Below are 16,706 nucleotides of genomic sequence, written 5' to 3'. Positions count from 1 at the left end.
CGGGTCAGAGCCCCAAACATGCTGCTTCTGTGATGAGCTGCATGCCATTTTAGGGGGTTCAGCCACCACTACCCCAACCGTGTTGTTCAACTCCTTCAATGGAGATTGAGGCAACACGGAAGCAGGTTTTGGGGATGAGGAAGTTGAGGTTGTAGATAGCTCACAGCAAGCACGCGGAGAAACCGGTTTTTCCGACAGCCAGGAACTGTTTCTCACCCTGGACCTGGAGCTAATACCCCCCGAACCCACCCAAGGCTGCCTCCCGGACCTGCCAGGCGGAGAAGGGACCTCTGGTGAGTGTACCGTTTAAAATAGTATACATGGTTTAAAAGCAAGCATGTTTAATGATTAATTTGCCCTGGCATTCGCGGCTCTCCTGGATGTACTCCCAAAGCCTTTGCAAAAGGTTTCTGGAGAGGGCAGCCTTATTCCATCCACCATGGTAGGACACTTTACCACTCCAGGCCAGTAACACATACTTGGGAATCATTGTAGAACAAAGCATTGCAGTGTATGTTTCCTGGCGTTCTTTATCCCTCTGTGTTATCCTCAGGAGAGTGATATCATTCGTGGTCACCTGGTTGAAATAGGGTGCTTTTCTTAAGGGGACATTCAGAGGTGCCCGTTCCTGCTGGGCTGTTTGCCTGTGGCTGAACAGAAATGTTCCCTGCTGTTAGCCACGGGGAGGGGGGAAGGGCTAGCCACGCGGTGGGGGGAGGCAAAATGCGACCTTGGAACGAAAGCACATGTGCTACGTATGTAATGTTAACAGCAAGGTTTACCATGAAAGAGTGTACCCATTGTTCTATAAAATGTCTTTTTAAATCCCACTGTCCCTTTTTTTTTCTCCACCAGCTGCATGTGTTTCAAGGATCACAGGATCTTCTCCTTCCCAGAGGCTGGTGAAGATAAGAAGGCGAAAAAAATGCACTCGCGATGAAATGTTCTCTGAGCTCATGCTGTCCTCCCACACTGACAGAGCACAGACGAATGTGTGGAGGCACACAATGTCAGAGTGCAGGAAAGCAGAAAATGACCGGGAGGAGAGGTGGCGGGCTGAAGAGAGTAAGTGGAGGGCTGAAGCTGAAAGGTGGCGGCAGTGTGATGAGAGGAAGCAGGATTCAATGCTGAGGCTGCTGGAGGATCAAACTAATATGCTCCAGCGTATGGTTGAGCTGCAGGAAAGGCAGCAGGAGCACAGACCGCTGCTACAGCCCCTGTGTAACCAATCACCCTCCTCCCCAAGTTCCATAGCCTCCTCACCCAGACGCCCAAGAACGCAGTGGGGGGGCCTCCGGTGATCCAGCCACTCCACCCCAGAGGACTGCCCAAGCAACAGAAGGCTGGCATTCAATAAGTTTTAAACTTTTAGAGTGCTGTGTGGCCTTGTCCTTCCCTCCTCCGCCACCCGTCCCGGTGCTTCTCTCCTCCACCACCCCTCCCGGGCTACCTTGGCAGTTATCCCCCTATTTGTGTGATGAATTAATAAAGAATGCATAGCAACAATGACTTTATTGCCTCTGCAAGCGGTGATTGAAGGGAGGAGGGGAGGGTGGTTAGCTTATAGGGAAGTAGAGTGAACCAAGGGGGGGGGGGGGGTTTCATCAGGGAGAAACAAACAGAACTTTCACACCGTAGCCTGGCCAGTCATGAAACTGGTTTTCAAAGCTTCTCTGATGCACAAGGCACCCTCCTGTGCTCTTCTAACCGCCCTGGTGTCTGGCTGTGCGTAACCAGCAGCCAGGCGATTTGCCTCAACTGCCCACCCCGCCATAAACATCTTCCCCTTACGCTCACAGATATTGTGGAGTGCACAGCAAGCAGTAATAACAGTGGGAATATTGGTTTCGCTGAGGTCTAACTGAGCCGGAAACTGCACCAGCGTGCTTTTAAACATCCGAATGCACATTCTACCACCATTCTGCACTTGCTCAGCCTGTAGTTGAACAGCTCCTGACTACTGTCCAGGCTGCCTGTATACGGCTTCATGAGCCAGGACATTAAGGGGTAGGCTGGGTCCCCAAGGATAACTATAGGCATTTCAACATCCCCAACGGTTATTTTCTGGTCTGGGAATAAAATCCCTTCCTGCAGCTTTTGAAACAGACCAGAGTTCCCGAAGATGCGAGCATCACATATCTTTCCCGGCCATCCCACATTGATGTTGGTGAAACGTCCCTTGTGATCCACTAGTGCTTGCAGCACTATTGAAAAGTGCCCCTTGCGGTTTATGTACTCGCCGGCTTGGTGCTCCGGTGCCAAGATAGGGATATGGGTTCCGTCTATGGCCCCACCACAGTTAGGGAATCCCATTGCAGCAAAGCCATCCACTATGACCTGCACATTTCCCAGGGTCACTACCCTTGATATCAGCAGATCTTTGATTGCGTTTGCTACTTGCATCACAGCAGCCCCCACGGTAGATTTGCCCACTCCAAATTGATTCCCAACTGACCGGTAGCTGTCTGGCGTTGCAAGCTTCCACAGGGCTATTGCCACTCGCTTCTCAACTATGAGGGCTGCTCTCATCTTGGTATTCTTGCGCCTCAGGGCAGGGGAAAGCAAGTCACAAAGTTCCATGAAAGTGCCCTTACGCATGCAAAAGTTTTGCAGTCACTGGGAATCGTCCCAGACCTGCAACACTATGCGGTCCCACCAGTGTGCGTGTTTCCCGAGCCCAGAATCGGCCATCCACCGCATGGAACCTGCCCCATTAGCACCATGATGCCCGCATTGCCAGGGCCCATGCTTTGAAAGAAGTCTGTATCCATGTCCGCATCACTCTCGTCACCGCGCTGACGTTGCTTACTCGCCCGGTTTCGCTTTGCCAGGTTCTGGTGCTGCATATACTGCTGGAGAATGCGCGTAGCGTTTAATGTGCTCCTAATTGCCAAAGTGATCTGAGCGGGCTCCATGCTTGCCATGGTATGGCGTCTGCACAGAAAAAAGGCGCGGAACGATTGTCTGCCGTTGCTCTGATGGAGGGAGGGGCGACTGATGACATGGCTTACAGGGAATTAAAATCAACAAAGGGGGTGGCTTTACATCAAGGAGAAACAAAAACAACTATCACGCAGAATGGTCCCCTCAAGGATCGAACTCAAAACCGTGGGTTTAGCAGGCCAATGCTCAACCGACTAAGCTATCCCTCCCTCTGGTATTTCAAGCAGGATTGAATCTCCATTAAAGTTTTCAAGGTGCCCCTGACAGACCTCACCAAAACGATTGTTGGCCGTTGATTTCACAGAGGGAGGGAGGAGCAAATGAATACAAAACAAATCTGGTCTATTTCTTGTTTTGATCCACTCCATCTATCTTTTGCATCTTTGGCTGGCAGCAGACGGTGCAGTAGGACTGCAAGCCATCCACATCTCCTGGCTGCTCGGCAGAAGATGGTACAATAGGACTGCCTGCAGGACTAAAGAGAATGACCTGGTCGAGTCACTCCTAATTTAGTCCCTGCGCCCATGTCTGCCCAGGTGCTCCTGACTGACCTTACTGAGGCGGCCAGGAGCATCTCGGACACGATGAGGATGGTTTTCAGACCTATTGCACAGTCTGCTGCCACAAGGCAATGGGTTGCTGCTGCTGTGTAGCAATGCAGTACCGCGTCTGCCCACACCCAGGAGACATAAGGTGACAGTGAGCTGAGCGGGGTCCATGCTTGCCATGGAATGGCGTCTGCACAGGTAACTCAGGAAAAAAGGCGCAAAACGATTGTCTGCCGTTGCTTTCACAGAGGAAGGGAGGGAGGGAGGGTAGCGGGGCCTGATGATATGTACCCAGAACCACCCGCGACAATGTTTTTTGCCCCATCAGGCACTGGGATCTCAACCCAGAATTCCAATGGGCAGCGGAGACTGCCGGAACTGTGGGATAGCTACCCACAGTGCAACACTCCGGAAGTCGACGCTAGCCTTGGTACTGTGGAAGCACTCCGCTGAGTTAATGCACTTAGAGCATTTTGTGTGGGGACACACACAATCAACTATATAAAAACAATTTCTAAAAAACCGACTTCTATAAATTCGACCTAATTTTGTAGTGTAGACATACCCATAGAGAGAGACTCCTGCTGGCTGAAGCCTACAACCTCATGCTAAGGGATCTGCGCTCTGCCTCATGGCAGCTGAAGAACTCACAGCACAGGGTGAAGGGAAGCAGAGAGCAAGCACAGGCCCACTATGAGGCCATAAAGCAGGAGCTGGCAGCTCCATTGTGGGCAGGGTGGAGGCTGCTGACAACCCCCTGCTGAAGCACTGCAGTGAGTAAGATCCCAATGGTGTGGACTTTTACCTGAAAATGAAGGGAGACAACTATTCCTACCGGGCTCAGGTGGCCAATCCCAACTACAGGGCAGCACTGGTGTGGGCTGCAGAGACAGCTATGATGAAGTCCAGGAAATCAGCCAGAAGTATCTAGAAACAACTTAACCCTCAGCAAATGTCCAAGCTGGCCCCAAGTGCCTCCTGGCAGCCATTGTGGGGGTGGAGCCCCTCAGCCCACAGTCTCACAAGGACTCAACAGGCATCATGCAGCACCTACAGGACAATATAATACACTGGACCAATGGTCAACAGCTTCAGCAAGCAGAGCTCATGGGGAGAAGGTAACAGAACCACAGCCTGTCAGCTGCTGCACCGTGAACTACTTCATGCGATATGGTGAGGGGTGACCATTTCAGGGAGGAGTCCAGCATCTGCCTCTGGCAGGCAGTGCTGGCACTACTTCCACAAACTGTGGCATAGGGACTGTTCGGTCACTGATTAATGCACATGCATCTAGCTTTACTTTAACTTATTGCTAGAAACAAAGGGCCATTTCTGATGATTTCTAACTCAGCTATTGGCTCCTGAGGAGCATCAAAGCTGCTCTACATTTTGGTCAATGCTTCGAACAGGTGTTTGGCTATACTGCACAAACTAAATGGGAAGGCAAGAGGATGCTCTAATATTTCTAAGCCCCTCCACTCACTCAGGTTTATTTTTATCTAGCAGTGATGAGAGTGCAGGTCTGGCAACACCATTTAGTGCACTGCTTCTCAACCCTATTTCTCCCTCCCAGGACCCCAAAACTGCCTAAATCCCACAATTCTTTGCAGCCCTTTGGGGGCTGAAGCAAGAAATCATAGGTGGCTTTTGATTTGGCAGAAGTTTGGGGGCTGGTGGATGTTGGGTAGGGACTAAGTTTGACGCAAGGCAATAGTTGCGGGGTGTGCGAGGCTCAGGGCAGGTTGCTGGTGTAGAGTGTTAGAGATTTACTGCATATATTGCTACTGATGTCAGGGAACTTAACAGAGGACACTGAAAACCTGGCCCACCTTTAAATATTTATTTAATTAAAAGAAAACACTTTAGATGAGACATACCAGATAGTCTGGAACACTCCCATCTTACGGCAGCAGCGGCTACCATAGTAGAAACATTTATGAAAAACCTTAAAAGGAGCCCAAACAACAACTCGTTAAAGGTCAGTGCTCTGCACTGCCATATAGGAGGCATGCATTTCTTTTCGAAGTCCAGCCTATAGGCCATTCCGTTGTGGGCATGCCAAAGAGGTAGCATGCTCAGCCCTGGGAATCAGGAAGAGTATTAGACCAAACTTTTAGGACTCCGTCCTGGTGCTACTGAAATCAATATGAGTTTTGCCATTGACTTCAATAGTAGTAGGATCAGGCCTTAGTCTTAACTGATCTGTCACATGTGGTATATCTGGCAATTCCAGGGCAGTCCATGGACCAAGAACAGATGCTGCAGTAAAGAAGCAGTTAATCAGCATTTGGAGGCACAGAGTCCCATTAATGACTCGTTAATTTATGGAATTCTTTGCCACAGGAAGACAGGCATTGTGGCCAACTACTTAAAATTCAAAAAGGACTGGATATTTATATAGCTATCAAGAATATCCAGTTGTAATTAATGACAAAATTTTTGAAAGGGATATTATTCATGCTTAAGGGATCAGGAGGAGACCTAAGGTGCAGACCGATTACTCCGCATTATGGCATCTCCTGTAGCATTTGGTTCTGGCCACTGTCTGAGAAAGGAGGCTGGGCTAGATGGACCACTGAGCCGATGCAGTCTGGCAATTCCAGTGTTCCCAGCCTGGCCTCTTGGCCAAAGAATGGAGTTAGTGCCACATCAGGAAGCATGAAGGAGGGCAAAGAAGGGTCACAACATCTGAGAAGTCAGAGAGACAGATTCAGGATTGTGACAGCTAGAAGGCCGGGACCTTATCCCTCAGTAGAATTAGTCTCTCTAGAAAGCAGCAAAACATGCATGGCTAAACCCTAAAGGGTCTTTGTTAGGGAGAGATGGGAATAATCCTCTTCAGAAAGAGTTACATGACTCCATGAAGCCTCATGACTGCATACCTGAGAGGTGTGCCTTTACACTCTACCCACTTTACAAATGAGAGAGGTCACATGACTCAACCACGGCCACACAGTGCATTGGTGGCAGAGACAGAATTAGAAACCAAGAGTTCCTTCCTGACAGCTCCATGCTCAGGTCACAGGGCTTGGAATTACAATTTGCCAATATGTAATTCTGCTGCTTTCCCCCCCATTTCAGTGTTAGTCATTAGGACCAGGAACCAGTGAAGAGCTTGTGAAAGGCCCATTAGACTAAGGGAGGGTCTTGCAAAGTAATTTTTGACACTGCTCTTCCTAACCATGCCAGCAATGGAGTGTGCAAGCCTCAGTGTGGACTAAGAGAAAAACAACAGACTTTTGGAGTCCCTTCTTTCCCCACGCCAAAACCAAACTCCTTTTCCTTTGCAGAGCACTGGTAAATCCTACAGCAGAAGCTCTGCAGACAAGGGGCTGAGCCCCTCATTTGGAGGGAGTGTGCAAGCCTTTCTTCTAGCGCACTTCTTCCTGGCTGGCTTGCGGACGAAAAGTGAACACAGATCTTCCCCAGGCCTGGAGCTCAAAGGTCCATTTGTGTAACTGGCCTGGGTGATCACACAAGTCCAGTCAAAGGCCACAAATGACAGCACCTGAGGGCACTGCAGCTAACCCAGGTTTCTCCTCCCACATAGGCTTTGGGATGCAGCAAGACTGCAGAAGCAGGAAGGAGGCTGCAGGCTGTTTTAGCGACCCAGGATCAGATGCCAACCAGGCACCATGCTGTGGATTACACTGGGAGGAGGGACCTAACAGTATTCCCACAAACATCTCTCTCAGTATCAAACTGCCAGGAAATAGTATGAGCCAAGACCAAGCACCTTTGGATCTGTAGCCCATCATGGAAAACCACCACCATATTCCAACCAGAAAGAGATCCAAGTGTGCTCTCCTCATGGAAGCCAGACTCAAGAGACCAGGGGGGCTAAAGGAGAGAACATATGCTTAAGAGGTTCTGATGTGGTCCTCAGCCTGTCATGCAGGGCAGACTGGCATAATTTTGTTCTTGGTAAACACATCTCTGCCTCACTGGAAGTGCAGATGTTTCAGCTAAATTCCCACACAGCTCAGACATTGGGACAAGAAAAAATAACAAGCTGTTCCTGAATCATTTTGCTTCCAAGGGAGCCAAATTAAAAATCCCTCCCTCCCCACCATGGGCTCTACATTCTGCCCTGGCATCTCAGCAGCACAAAGACTGATCCCTAGAAGCCCTATTCAGAACACTAGTTCCAGTGCTATGATTCCAGGCACTGCATTCCACTCTAATTTTAAGGTACAAACACATGTGATAGCCACAGGGCTTTTAACTAGCAAAGCATGGATAAAACCAGACAGGAAGTATGAGGGGGCGCTTAACCTTCAAGACATAATAAGAAAAGCTGGAAGATCAGAGAGCAAAGCGTAAGAGATTTTCTTCCTTGGGATATTTCAGACAGCAGCTGATGAGGCTCACACTCCTGCCATGGGAATGAAGTGATCGGGGGATTTTACTTTTGTAGATTTTTCTTGTTCATCTCCAAGAAAAGCATCCTGTCCAATCTTGTGCAGGTAAGATACCAAATGTAAAGGTTAGGTCTGAGGTCACAGTATATTTTTAGTGGGACACCAGGTAGTGTCAGGGTAGAGAAGACAATGGACAGATCTGAATCTGTGAAAAGAGAAAGATGAGAAGACAACATGAGATATGAGTTCATCAGTTTAGGGACACATCAGCCAAAACTCTTGGAATGTTCATGCGTCCCAAAACTGCAGGGAAATTGGCCATAACCCAATTGGAGTGTGGAGGCAATACAAGAAATGCTGACCCAGCCTTTGTGCTTGAGTTTTCTGGAGTCTGTAGGTACGGACAGGGCAAGCCGAATTTGTTTTGGAAGCAGGTACTCACCGGGTTGGATCTTGCTGCAAGCCAAACACTCCTGCCACACTCACAACATTGTGTTTGTTCTCAGGGCCCCCGTAACTCAGGGTGACCTGAAAAAGCAAATGTAAAGTCAGAACCTGCAACATAACGGAGAGTGACTGAGTGGAAGAGGTCTTAATGAGGGATAAGGAGGAGGATCTAAAGGGAAAGAGATGTCCTAGGTGATCTGGGTGTCAGAAGTTACACATAAAAGGTGATTGTCATAATGGTTCACTTAGGATAGAAGCCTTTTGAGAGAACCTGCTGACCATCCAAAGCAGAACAGGAAGAAGAAATCAGAGTGAGAGAGACAAGAAAAGCTTAGATAAGCAGCCTTGGAGGAGACGATACCACCTAACTAACTATATGTGTAAGCTTTAGTGTGGCATCCATTACCATAATGTCTGAATGCCTAACAAAACAGTAATAAATTCATCCTCACAGACACTCCTGTCAGTCATATTATTCTCATTTTACACAGTGGGAAAATGGAGGCACAGAGAAGTTAAATGACTTGTGCAGGATCACACTGTGAGTATGGCAGAGCTGGCAACAGATCTCTGAAGCCTTAGTCCAGTGTCTTCACAATAAAACCATTCTTCCATACTGAGGCTGCATTACACATTTCCTAAGTCTAAAGCCTAAGAGTTCAGTTTTCTGATAATCTTTAGGAACAACAAGATTTTCTGATTAGCTGTTAAAGTTAGTCTCAGGAGAAAAGGCAATCACAAAGGGAGAGCAAGATTCATCACCGCTTACTTCTGGTGTGATTACACCAGATCTGAATGTGGCCCTGACTGTGTTTGCCTAATAAAACTGTTAGAACAATTCAAATGAGTATTCTGTGGGTGGGCAACTGTGTTCTTGTTTAGGGCGTACGTAGATAAGTAGCAGAGGAATTTTAGTTTGGGGCACTTTACAGCACCACCTATTGTCCATCAAAGAAGATGCTGTAGAAGTAATTATTTCAATACTCACAACCAATACTGAGGAAACCTCTTTAGCAACTTAACACTTGATATGCAGACAAGTCACTCTCTTAAGAGAGTCCATATAATTTAATATATGATCAGACAGACATTTAATGATGTCCCCATTACTGGTATGTATTAAAGCTGAGGCTGAATCACTTTGCCAGAAAAAAATGCACATCTCTTGCTTTCATAGGTGTAGTGTACATTCGTGTGCCTCAGGAATGGAAAGGAAGAAGACAGAGGTGGTAAGGTAACAGCATGGTTGGGGCTGGAAGGGACAGTCAGAGAAGGGGAGAACTAAAGGTGACCCAGCTGGCCAGGATGGAAATGTGCCTGTTATCCAAATGCAGGTGGTGGACATAGGACTGCCCTGGTCAACTACATAAGCAGCTTGGAGTAACGGTGATATTACAGGCCTGATACCATCTGCCTTTCCTGAAAACCAGGGAGAAGGTAGCTGCACCTGCACAGATGGTTTCTTTTGACAAGACTGAGGAGCATCTCAAAGGCCAGGGCCTGCTTTGAGCAAGGCATGAGGCTTACCCTTACCTGCTGCAGCACTGTCTCGCCTTGTAGTCGCTGCAGATTCTCCAGATGGGAATGGAACAAGGGGCTGTGCAGCAGCTTCACCTCTAGCAGCCCCTCGATGATGTAACCGATGGTGCAGTCATCAGGAAGACGGACCCTCTCTGCAGTGCTGATGAAGTTACCCAAGCTGTCAGGAGAGAGGATGGAGATGGAGAGTCAAATGCACCCTTAATCCTATCAAAGCCATGGGGTCTCTGCTACAGAGGTGCATTTACCTGGCCCAGGGACTCATCTTCAGGGCAAGGCCCCTGCTGATACAGAACCCTGCTCCACCTGTGGCAAACCAGAACTTCACAGTTGTCTAGTGAACAGCAAAAGCAACAAGAAAAAAAGAGACTTGTTAATGATACTCAGCTTTTCCCATCTGCCTGGGTAAGGAAAAGGATCTTCTGCTCTGCAGCACATTGGATACATGCTCTGAGCAAATATCTGGACTTTGGGCTACCCCTGCCTCTTTGAACTCCTGGAAGCTAGACATTCTCTCATCAGGCAACTCTTATCACCTTGCAGCTGCCCAAGATAGAGATGCTCATGTATCTTGTGACTGAGACACACTGGGGCTCCAGGGAAATGACTGCTCAATACTGGAAGTGACCATTCCCAGCCAAGTCACAGAGCGATGGTATAATCCCCTGAGGTTAGCTCAGGATGGCAGCAGACGAAGTACTGGGATGTTACTTTCTAGAAGAGAAAGCCTGACATTCAGAGGACTCTACAGTTTTGACTGGACTTTTCCTGCCTATGCTGATTGGCTGTCTGCTCCGGCCCTCTCCCTCCCCGCTTCTCCCTTAATCTCCTCACATTAGTTTCATACCACACTTGTCCCTCTTACCCTCTTCTCCCCTGACTTGTTCCCTTCCTCTTCCGCGCCCTTCAGTGTCCCCTTTCCCTTCACCTTTATTTCAATTTCACAGATCCCCTCCTAACTACCTCCCTCCACCAAAAGCTATGGAACTAACATGATGTTTGCTGCCATCACATTGTTCACTCTACTTCTGTGTTCTTCCCCTTCCCCTTCCCTCTGTCTGTCTTGTCTGTTTTGATTGTAAGGTCTTTGGGGGCAGGGACTGGCTACTACTGCTGTGTTTGTACAGTGCCTAATACAATGGAGTCCTATTCTTGGTTAAAAGAAAAGGAGTACTTGTGGCACCTTAGAGACTAACAAATTTATTTGAGCATAAGCTTTTGTGAGCTACAGCTCACTTCATTGGATGCATTCAGTGGAAATTCAGTTTTTCCACTGAATGCATCCGATGAAGTGAGTTGTAGTTCAGGAAAGCTTATGCTCAAATAAATGTTAGTCTCTAAGGTGCCACAAGTACTCCTTTTCTTTTTGCGAATACAGACTAACACGGCTGCTACTCTGAAACCTATTCTTGGTTGGTATTTAGGCATTACTGTAAAAACATGATTAATAATCATAAGTAAAAGAGGATCAAGATGGTAGCTCCCAGAACTGAGTGGAGATACCTGCAGAAACTGACCTGGCTGAGGGGTGCTAAGGGAGCATTCCTCAACCCAAAGGTTGAAGTAGGGAGAGCCTGTTCTCCCCCAGCTACCCATAAAGGGAGAAGAATCCCTGTTCAGCTCACAAGACCATTTGTAAATTGCAAATTAACTCAGAGGTTTTGTACATGGGATGTTGTGAACTGTTCGCCTTCTTAAAAGCTCGGAGGCCAGGGGAGGGGGATAGAATGGACAGTTACAGAGCATGCTTACTGATCCATCACTCCGGACATGGTCCGCTGCCTCAATGGGGTGGTCCAGGCTTGGCCTCCCCACATATACATCCTGGCTGTGTGAGAAGGCAGACAAGAGACGCAGGAGATTCTGTGGATTCACATAGTTGTCATCATCCACATGGCAAAACCATCTGCAGACAAAGCAGGGCAGACACAGTCACTCAGCCGAGGCACTGAGGAAGCGATGTAAAGTTTCTATGTACTGAGTTCTCTCCAGTGAAGATCTTAGTCTCTCAGATTTGGGATAAAGCAACTGGAAAAAAGAAGCCCTCAGACTGAAAACGCAGAAGTTAGAAGCCAAAGCTGCCAATACTTCCCAACTCTAGGAGAGAGGGTGAAGTCAGAAGCCCGCTTGTGAGCTCTTCTTCCCTATAGCCTTTCACCTGACTCTTGTGTATAAGTGCTTCTCTTCCTGCTGCTACCCCTTCCCTATGCTCATCACCACCACCCTCTGGCATCACAGCCTGGATCATGCTCACTCACTACTGGAACTAGAAAGGAGAATGTTGGGACTTCCCTTGAACTCCGCATTGAAGTGAACAAAGCTATAGTTGGAACAATGAGTCTCACATACTTTCTCCCAGATTCGAGGAATTTATCGTATTCCACAGACATCTTGCAGCAGAGTGCCTGGCGGGTGTGAACAGCAGAGCAGTTGGTGTTGATCATGTGGTCTCCTAAGAAAATGAAGGTCAAAATGGTCAAGATTGGGGTGAATGCATAATCTGGGAGAGAGAGCATGTGCACATCTTGAGCACAAACCTGAAACATGGACATGGTGCACATGCAATGCACATGTAGAGAGCTGCATGTAGGGTGTGTGGTGCTTAGAGGGTGAGCATGTAGCACATAGGGTGAAGAGCACGTGAATATGGAGCCAGACCGCAGAGAAAGTGAATCATGTACAGGGACAGTGCACAAGGGGGATTGTGAACATTAACCGTCAAACAGTTACACTGAAACTTACAAACAGAAAGGAAAAAAGTGAATGTGAAGATTAACCCAGTGAATGATGAAGTTCCTACAAATCCAAATTAGGAAAGAAGAAAACACCAATCACATGCACAGCACAGAATGAGGTCCCTTGAGGGAGAGGATGGCAGCAAGTCAGCATCCATAGTCAAAAGACCAAGCGTGCATTTGAACTACATGGCTTACCTGCTCTTAGGCGCAGTTCACGGTCCTCCCAATCTGTGAATATAAACGTCTGTGGGAGACACAAAGACATTAGGAAAAAAGGGGCTTCCCTTTCCAAAGATTTCAGAAATGGACAGATTAATTTTAACTTCACCCAGTCCCCAATTAGAACTGCCAGTAATTTATCTAGTTATTTTTCAGTGGCCATTGAGAAAAGAACTGGTGTTAACTTGGTCCGTTGCCTATTGGATTGGTTTCTACATCACAGAAACCACCAGCATATTCGGTATTGACTGATCCCTCACTGGCAATTTCAGCAGAAAATCCAAGACAGAAGTACCCTCCTGTCTCAGGGCAGGGCTGAGGCATCCCAAGTTCAGGAATAAGCTGTTTATCAGAAGTTTCTTCCTGTGCAATCTCCTCTTCCACCCCATCCTAAAAGATAGCACACCCGCGTGACTGGATGTTGCCCCAGGTAATCAGTGGGCCTAGAGAAATCAACAGAATTCTGGGGAAGAATGAAAGTAAGGGTGAAAAGATCCAGTTGGTAGCAATATCCTGCCCCAGACAGATGGAGATTAATAAAATCCTATCCAGATGTTATGAATCTCCACAAAAGCATTGAAACTTCTACTTTAAGGGACAGATTCTGTGCTACATCTCATACGAAGACCCAGTCACTGTACTGAAGAGCATATAGTCTGAAAGTATTGGCTCAGACACATCAGCACTAGCATCAGGAACTGTGGATGACTATGCAATGGCTCCCTCCAAGCTTGGCACATTTTCTCCAGCTGCAGCTTCTCTCTGGACCTGTGACCTTAAGCCTTTTAAGTGAATTTAGGGATGCTATCTTACACCACTGTGGATTCAGCTCTGGTTGCTAGTTTCAAGCTCAACAGAGTCTGCCTTGAAAGTTTTATTAGTCACACGCAAGGTTATAATAATCCAAGCATATATCAATCCCAAGAACACTCCTGCACAAGTTACAGACCCCAGGCCGCAAGAAGACAGATTGTGCATCCAGACTAATGTTCTACCATCCAGTAGCAGCTCATTTTAGGCTTTTGGTCAGATGGACTATTTACAGAAACTCAGTTCCTAATCCTGCAGGAAGAACAGGTTTAATGAACTGGTAGGGAATACACAGAGTGAAATTGCAGCATGACCATGGAGGGCAGTGGGATTATGGCAGATCTTGAACCTGCAGTCACAGAGAGGGGGGCTCCCACTATAACTGTCCTATCCCTGTGAGGAAGCTCTCTCACCTGTCTTTTGGCCTGCGAAATCCAGGTTTGGAAGAGCAAGTCCAGCCTAGTTTTATGATACTTTCTTGTCGTTTTCACAGCAATAAAAATATCCTTCAGCTCCAAATTCTCCTTAATGGAATCACCTGCAGGTCCATGGTGGTCCTTCAACATAGTGTTAAGAGAACTGGTAGGGCTCCCATCCTGCTCCTCAAGTTTCAGGCTGGATCCCCCAGCCCGTAGGCTGTAATCCCCCCATTTTTCTACAGTTTCATCTTTCACACTGTGTGCAGTATCAGTTCCCTCACTGTCCAAATGGTCTGTTGAGCTGGGATCTGCCTGATGGTGGTAGAACTCACTTTTGCAGGAAGCATTAAAAGGAGGTGGTGGACGGGGTTGTGGATATCCCCTATGCCTCCACGTAGTCTGGAATTTGGGGATTAGCAGGAGAAGGAAAGCACAGAAGGTCACGGACAGCAGGAAGCAGATCTTATTGAGTCCAATGCAGGAAAGTGTCATTCTTCAGCCCCCCGGGCCCCTGCCATGTTGCAGAGTTGGGACATTACGTCACATAGAATGGATCACAGCTCTGCAGGAGAGAATAAGAGAGGTTGAGGGATCTGTGAGACAGACTTGCATCACAGTCTTGGTATATTTTGTTTACAAACCACTGAACCAGTAGAGCTAGGTGTGTTCTATGCCTGGAACATTGCTTGCCTCTGCCCCATGAAACCTCACTTTCCTCTTTTACATCCTACCTCAAGACACTTCTTTTTCTCTAGCTACCCTTTCCCCAGTGCACATACATTGCTGTCCCTAGTCACCATAGCCTCAGCACCACCCCAGTCATACGAACACCAACACCCACTCTCAGTTATAGGTACTGCTGTATTGATAATGGTATCTCTGTCGCTCCCTGACCTTGTTTCAAATCCCTTGCTTGCTGCTACAACAGTAGACCATTAATTGTGTTTTGGGGGCTTTTATCAAGTTATTATTCACTTCCACTGTAACAGCTGCCATTAAAAACTTAACTTTTTATTAAACACACAGAAAAAGGAAAAACAGTTAAAGCATTTGAAATTTAAGGAGTTAAGTAAAATCTGTATTTAAAGAACTTCCCTTATTCTCTTTCTTTGTATAGTTTAAAAGGGGGAAGTCCCTTGTTTGACCTTCTTTTTAAGTGGTATTAAAGATGATTTTAACTGTCCACGTTGGGGACAAGTGAAAAAAAAATAGTTTAGACTGTCTTGACTTGTTCCCAGTCAAACATTTTAAGGCAAGAAGGAACCATGATAATCCTCTGCGTCTAGTCTGATCTGCACACAGGCAGAAGAACCACACCTACTAATTTCTGCATCAAGATCATAGCTTTTATTTGAGCCATAGCACATCTTTCAGAAAGACATCCAGTCTTCACTTAAAGCTGTTGCTGTTTCCTTCAAGACAAAACACAGATGAAGGGAGAAAGAAAAACTAGCAAAGGTAGAAAGAGCACCTTCTATTCAGTGGAGTTTTCTGTGTGTAAATCAGTTGCTGCAAAGTTAGAGTCATGCGGTCTTATTAGACGCTCAGATTTAGCAAACTTTTACTAGTTGGGCTAAAACCATTGTTTACAGCTTGCCTTTTCATTATAACAGTGTTGCAAAAGATGGATTTGTCTTGGCTGGCTAAACCAGACTGTGATTAGATAGAAAACCAGTAGGAAATGATAGGAAAGAAAAAAGAAGAAGAAGGAAGATGTCACCCAAGAAATGGGGTAGTCATAGGCAGTTCTGTTTCACATCCCATGTGGAGTTCAGGATTCAGCAGAACCAGATGTAGGTGCTGAGGTCACCAATTTCCTCTTTTTCAGGGTCTATGTTAGAGCTCCAAGCAGGTGGCAACAGCCATGACTGTAAACCTTGTTCTTCACCAGCAAACTGTACCATCCACAGGTTCCTAAACAAGTTGTCGAGTGACCCTGGAAAAGCACCATCCAGAAAGGTGCAGCAACCTTTCCTCATTAAAATTACTCAATTAAAACACATTTACAGTGATTCCAACTAGAAACTGTTTTCCTTCAGTTTTCTTCTATTTCTATAATACTTCAGCTTGTTGTTATGCCAACCTGGGACTTCCCCAAAAGTGTCAACCCCCATATTAAACACATTCAGGTTGTGTCAATCTTTTTGTTTCACTTTTTGCTTGATCTATAAATATTACAGAAGAGGCTGAGCTGGATGCATTTTACCTTTCATCTGTTCGGGTGGCTTGGGACATTGGCCTTGGCACAAGCGTCCTCTTCTGTCAGGTCAGATCTGTGTCCCTGAGAACCCATGGGCTCCTCGGGGCTGGAGCTACGGTGCTGGCCTGTGCATTGCAGGGTGCTCCCCGTGCTCTCGCTGTCCAGGATGGGCACAGCAAGCACCCAGACAGACAGACAGAACATGGAACAGTAACGCGGGTCACCCTCAGTGTCCTGGAGAAGGCGCTGCGGGCTCAGGTGGACGTGGGGGTGGGGGACACTGCACGTTGGGTGGGGGATGTCCCGGGGGGCACGCGCGTGGGGGATGACGCGGGGCGGGGGATGTCCCGGGGGCACGGCGCGTGGGGGATGACGTGGGACGGGGGATGTCCCGGGGGCACCGCGCGTGGGGGATGACGCGGGGCGCTGGTCACCCTCAGTGTCCTGGAGAAGGCGCTGCGGGCTCAGGTGGACGTGGGGGT

General features: G+C 47.5%; 1 protein-coding gene and 1 long non-coding RNA gene across 2 annotated transcripts in view; one reads left to right on the top strand and one right to left on the bottom strand.

Annotated features, from left to right (window-relative positions):
- Positions 1-5,316: 5,316 nt before the first annotated feature.
- Positions 5,317-16,370, bottom strand: RFNG (RFNG O-fucosylpeptide 3-beta-N-acetylglucosaminyltransferase). Its single transcript, XM_007063361.4, has 9 exons — positions 16,231-16,370; positions 14,019-14,586; positions 12,772-12,820; positions 12,188-12,290; positions 11,591-11,744; positions 10,087-10,172; positions 9,833-9,998; positions 8,295-8,380; positions 5,317-8,057 (listed from the first exon to the last, which is right to left on the bottom strand). The coding sequence occupies exons 2-9, from the start codon at positions 14,514-14,516 to the stop codon at positions 7,991-7,993; spliced, it is 1,209 nt and encodes a 402-aa protein (XP_007063423.1). The 5' UTR covers positions 14,517-14,586; positions 16,231-16,370; the 3' UTR covers positions 5,317-7,990.
- LOC122462901 overlaps positions 12,928-16,706 on the top strand; it is a 28,441-nt gene continuing 24,662 nt past the window's right edge. Inside the window, exons 1-2 of the long non-coding RNA XR_006285793.1 lie at positions 12,928-12,939; positions 14,682-14,685. This is a non-coding gene — a long non-coding RNA (uncharacterized LOC122462901). The remainder of the gene's footprint in view (positions 12,940-14,681; positions 14,686-16,706) is intronic.

This window comes from Chelonia mydas, chromosome 14 (assembly GCF_015237465.2).
Source record: "Chelonia mydas isolate rCheMyd1 chromosome 14, rCheMyd1.pri.v2, whole genome shotgun sequence".
In the NCBI taxonomy this organism is placed as follows: Eukaryota; Metazoa; Chordata; order Testudines; family Cheloniidae; genus Chelonia; species Chelonia mydas.
Note: the sequence above shows the minus strand (reverse complement) of the source record. Positions and strands in the feature narration are given on the sequence as shown.

Excerpts from the sequence above, each read along its gene's own strand:
- RFNG (XM_007063361.4), bottom strand. The coding sequence starts at position 14,516 with ATGACACTTTCCTGCATTGGACTCAATAAGATCTGCTTCCTGCTGTCC. Across the intron at positions 9,999-10,086 it reads AAGATGAGTCCCTGGGCCAG|CTTGGGTAACTTCATCAGCA; the intron begins GTAAATGCACCT and ends CTCTCCTGACAG. Across the intron at positions 8,058-8,294 it reads TTGCAGCAAGATCCAACCCG|ATTCAGATCTGTCCATTGTC; the intron begins GTGAGTACCTGC and ends CTCTTTTCACAG.